Source organism: Chanos chanos, chromosome 9, assembly GCF_902362185.1.
Source record: "Chanos chanos chromosome 9, fChaCha1.1, whole genome shotgun sequence".
NCBI classification, from domain to species: Eukaryota; Metazoa; Chordata; class Actinopteri; order Gonorynchiformes; family Chanidae; genus Chanos; species Chanos chanos.
Window position 1 is genome coordinate 2,483,708 of NC_044503.1, and position 5,000 is coordinate 2,488,707.

Below are 5,000 nucleotides of genomic sequence, written 5' to 3' on the forward strand. Positions count from 1 at the left end.
CACTCACTGCACTGTCATTCACTACACTGTCATTCACTGCACTGTTATTCACTGCACTGTCACTCACTGCACTGTCACTCACTGCACTGTCATTTACTGCACTGTCACTCACTGCACTGTCACTCACTACACTGTCATTCACTGCACTGTCACTCACTGCACTGTCATTCACTGCACTGTCATTCACTGCACTGTCACTCACTGCACTGTCACTCACTGCACTGTCACACACTGCACTGTCATTCACTACACTGTCACTCACTGCACTGTCACTCACTGCACTGTCATTCTCTGCACTGTCACTCACTGCACTGTCACACACTGCACTGTCACTCACTGCACTGTCACTCACTGCACTGTCACTCACTACACTGTCATTCTCTGCACTGTCATTTACTGTGTGTCAGTGCCACTCACCTGAACTTCAGTGGTCTTATGTCTGATAGCCTCCTCTGTCTCTCTAATGTCCTGCTCCAGTGTATACTTCTCCCTGAGAAAGAGGGAGAGAGAGAGAGAGAGAGAGAGAGGGAGCCAGATTAAAAAGAAAACAGGTTCCTACAACTCAGCATCATTCAGCATCCCTGCCTCCTCCACACGGAAAAGAAAAAACACAAAAAGAAAGAGAGAAACACTGATAGTACAGCCAGAGACAGAGAGAGAGAGAGAGCGAGAGAAGAGAGAGGGAGAGAGAGAGAGACAGAGAGAGAGCGAGAGAGAGAGAGAGAGAGAGAGAGAGAGAGAGAGAGAGAGAGGGAGCGAGAGAGAGCGAGAGAGAGAGAGAGAGAGAGAGAGAGAGAAGAGAGAGGGCGAGAGAGAGAGAGAGAGAGAGAGAGAGAGGGGCGAGAGAGAGAGAGAGAGAGCGAGAGAGAGAGCGAGAGAGCGAGAGAGAGAGAGAGAAGAGAGAGAGAGAGAGAGAGAGCGAGAGAGAGAGAGCGAGAGAGAGAGAGAGAGAGAGAGAGAGAGAGAGAGAGAGAGAGTGCAGTTACCTGAGGGTGATCCAGTGTGTGAGGGCGAGTGTGCTGGGACTGCATTGTGTGTTAATGGTGAGAAGAAAAGAGTGATGTAAAATACACACGCTGAAGGAAGGCCACACACACACCACAGAGAGAGAGAGAGTAAGGTTCACGCGACTGAACTCTCACGCTGACTGGACTGCCCAGGGAAATGCTCAGGTTAACAGTCTAACAGTCGCCATGTCACTACACCCTACCATGAATGTAAAAAAAACACCTCTTTCACAGCACACGTTGATAAGTCCGCATGACCATCGCATGTCAATGCTTTTGGCCTCTTGTGCGAAATGAAAACGAAAATGAATGACGGCTGGGACGGGTTTATCGTCGCCCAGGCCGCGCACACAGCGGGACGAAACTGAGCGACCTCAGTTAATGTGCCAGCGATGGGAAGTTTTACTCTGAAAGACACATCGTTTTTGAGAATTCTGACTCTGTTTACAACAGAATTCCAAAACCGCATTTCTCGGCTTTCGTCAGTCAACCGGTCCGTTAATCATGCAGATTAACGCTCGAAGCACAAACGAATTCTGAGAATACGCAGCAGACTGGGTTTGTAAAAAAAAAAAGAAAAAAGAGTTTGGTGGGCTGCGGAGACCTCACACGTTCTCTGGCTTGTGTGTGTGAGGACACAGCGACAGCGCGCGTTGAGCTTTGGGTCCAGTCAGCGTGGGCCAGTGGGGTGGGTGTGGGGTCAGTCCGTTTGTGAAGAACTCCAGGGAAAAACACCTCGTCAGCACCAAGTGCTTTGCTTTTATTTATTTATTTTTTTACCTTTCCCTTCCTCTGAAGTGTGCATTTTATCATCACCTTTCCTTAAAAGTCCAGTATCATCTACGAGGCAATCGTCTTACAAAGGAGCACACGCATTTTTGGGTAGAAAACAAACAAACAAACAAACAAACAAACACTAAACAACGTGGAAGTGACAGGACCAGGCTCAGGAGCTGATTATGACAGAATAACAGACAGCATAAACACACAAACAAATGCAAACGTACAAACCCAAAGGTCTGGTTTAAAATACACCAACGCCAAAACAATCCGGTCACAACAGAGGCCAGGGCTCAGACTATTATTATTAAACATACCAGTAACCAATATTTGGGGCTGATATTGACTTGCGGTAAACATGAAAATTTCAGCATGGAGAGTGTAAGAATGCTCTGTTTGATATCCACAGTGTGATTAAAAACCTCAGGGTGGCCACATTTCAATCTACACACTGTCAACACACGCTCCGCAACGATAAAAAGTTATTACCATGTTATTGCAATAATATTCATATGACCCATGTTCACGAGCGTGACAGCAAATGACTCCTGAGTTTGTCTGTCACTGCAACACAGTCTCAGCAGTGTTCACTCATACACAGCCTGCTTATTTTACATGAGCGCCACCTACTGGATCTTTTCTGTTTTGCATGAACACAAGTTTCCAGATGTTAATGTTTTCCGGAGTGACTTCAGTAAACCAACTCCATTTCTACTGACAGCCCCTGTTTCATTTCCCTTATTTATATATTACATATTACAACATTTTTATGAACGGACTGATATAATCAATTTATTTTAAAGGGATATGACTATTAATGTGTTATGATCCTAACCCTCTGAATAAATTAAAATTGCACTAATTAGTGAAGAAATTTCGTCTTTCAGGGACGGTGATAAACGACAAGAGGATGAGAATGCGTCAAATTCTGTGGATCTATAAACAAGGCTGTCTCCATACCGTCGCCAGCCGCGCGTGGAAAAGTCAAAACACCAAAGAAAAGAAAAGAAAAGAAAAGAAAGAAAGAAAGAAAGAAAAGAAAAGAAAAGAAAAGAAAAGAAAGGAGTGATGATTTGGAGGGGAGTTTACCTCTGCAGCTGAGCGATCTCCTGACTGATGTCATCCAGTTCCTTGATTCCGGTAAATTCTCCCGATCCCACCGAGCTTGAGCTGTCCTGTGACACGAAACAAAAACAAAAACAAAAACAAAAACAAAAACAAACATGGTTAGCCATACGGGACAAAGAATTGTTTTTTATATATATATATATACACACACATATATAAATAAACTTTTTTTTTTAAATCTTCCCAGTTGCACATAACGACAGACAGAGGGAATGAGAGCACGGACATTGAACCACACCAGAGGGGAGAGAGAGAGAGAGAGAGAGAGAGAGAGAGAGAAAGAACGCGTGAGAGAGAAACAAACGGATGCAATCAGGTGTCTTTCTCTTCACCTCTGTTAGGGAGGGGGGGAGGGGGGGTCAGGTTTTATTTTGTTTGTTTGTTTGTTTGTTTGTTTACACGACACCACTCACAGCACCGACCCAACCATCTCTCACAAATGCTTCAGAAAAAACAAAAGCATTTCTGCTACAGACTGGACAGGAGAAGCTGACCGGTGGGGAAAGACCTACCCATAACTTGAACATTACTGCCTACAACCCAGACACATCAGCAGCGTAAAAGAATGAACAAAAAAATCAAAAAGAAAAGAAAAGAAAAGAAACAGGATGACTTACAGTACGAATGTAGAATTAATGATATAAAGAGAGAGCTATACATAAGTACAACATGTATAAATTTAGCTTTTTTTTTCCCTCGGTGGTGTCAAAGGTCACGCCAGCGCTCTGATGTCTTAAGTGTATTTTAAAGTGTACATTCCTAAGGCAGTTGTACCAGGAGCAGCATGTCTCAACTGTCCCAGAGTAAGAGTGCTGATCGAGGATCAGTTTTAGCTCTTCCTAATCTTGACAAACACAATTACACAGCCTGAGGGGAGCTGTTCCTAGATCAGCTCTTGTACTCTGAGACACTTAATCCACAGGATCCCGGGGCTTCATGTTCAGAGATCGCACGAGAAAACTGAGCACTAACTGACAAACATTACGCTTCCTGTATCTGGAGAAACTAAACATGATCTGTGTGTTACCATGGAAACCACAGCGCTGCTTGCTTGGGCATGTATATGTTGTTTTGAAAAGAGTTTGTGTTTGGAGACAGGATGCTCAGGTCTATAGGCTTGTTTGTGTGTGTGTGTGTGTGTGTGTGAGTTCTGTGCGACCCAAGCATTATAACTGCACAAACATATTTATGAGAAAGAGACATACAGAGAGAGAGAAAGAGAGAGAGAGAGAGAGAGAGAGAAAGAGAGAAGGAAGAGAAGAGAAAAGAGAGCTAGAGAGAGATGAAGAGAAGAGGTGAAAGAGAGAGAGAGAGAGAGAAAACGAGAGAAAGAAGAGAGAAAGAGGGGAGGAGAAAAGAGAGCTAGAGAGAGATGAAGAGAAGAGGTGAAAGAGAGAGAGAGAGAAAAGGCCACTGACCCTGCGCATCTCAGTCAGTGCAGCCATCTCTGATCCCACAGGAGTCATGTACCCTGACAAACCCTGTCAACACAGACGATTACAGATTACATCTGTTTTTATATATATACATATATATATATATAGTGTGTGTGTGTGTGTGTGTTACTCACAGTTACAGGCGTTCCTCTCTCTGAGGGGGGGATCATCTCTGGCGTGAGTGCCTGGGGGGGGTCGATTCCTTTGCTGACTTTCTGTTGGATCATATGCATGGCCAGAGAAAACTGTTCCCGGGTCAGTTTACCCATCTGTCTCGTGTCTGCCAAAGCCCTGCAGGGAACAGCAAAACCAACCCGACATCACACTACAGACAAACTACAACACAAACCTCTCACACCAGCTCTACCCCCTCATCTCTGTCCCTCACAACACAAACCTCTCACACCAGCTCTACCGCCTCATCTCTGTCCCTCACAACACAAACCTCTCACACCAGCTCTACTGACTCATCTCTGTCCCTCACAACACAAACCTCTCACACCAGCTCTACTGCCTCATCTCTGTCCCTCACAACACAAACCTCTCACACCAGCTCTACTGCCTCATCTCTGTCCTTCAAAACACAAACCTCTCACACCAGCTCTACTGCCTCATCTCTGTCCCTCACAACACAAACCTCTCACACCAG

The 5,000-nt window shown here is 44.9% G+C and overlaps 1 protein-coding gene across 2 annotated transcripts in view; it reads right to left on the reverse strand.

The window, feature by feature from the left end:
- The window catches only part of eps15l1a (epidermal growth factor receptor pathway substrate 15-like 1a), a 37,877-nt gene that overhangs the window by 23,748 nt on the left and 9,129 nt on the right, over window positions 1-5,000 (reverse strand). For both annotated transcript variants that reach the window (XM_030784002.1, XM_030784001.1), the window contains exons 11-13: window positions 4,486-4,642; window positions 2,877-2,962; window positions 418-490 (exon numbers count right to left, since the gene is read on the reverse strand). In XM_030784002.1, the coding sequence (XP_030639862.1) occupies window positions 418-490; window positions 2,877-2,962; window positions 4,486-4,642 (316 nt within the window). The remainder of the gene's footprint in view (window positions 1-417; window positions 491-2,876; window positions 2,963-4,485; window positions 4,643-5,000) is intronic.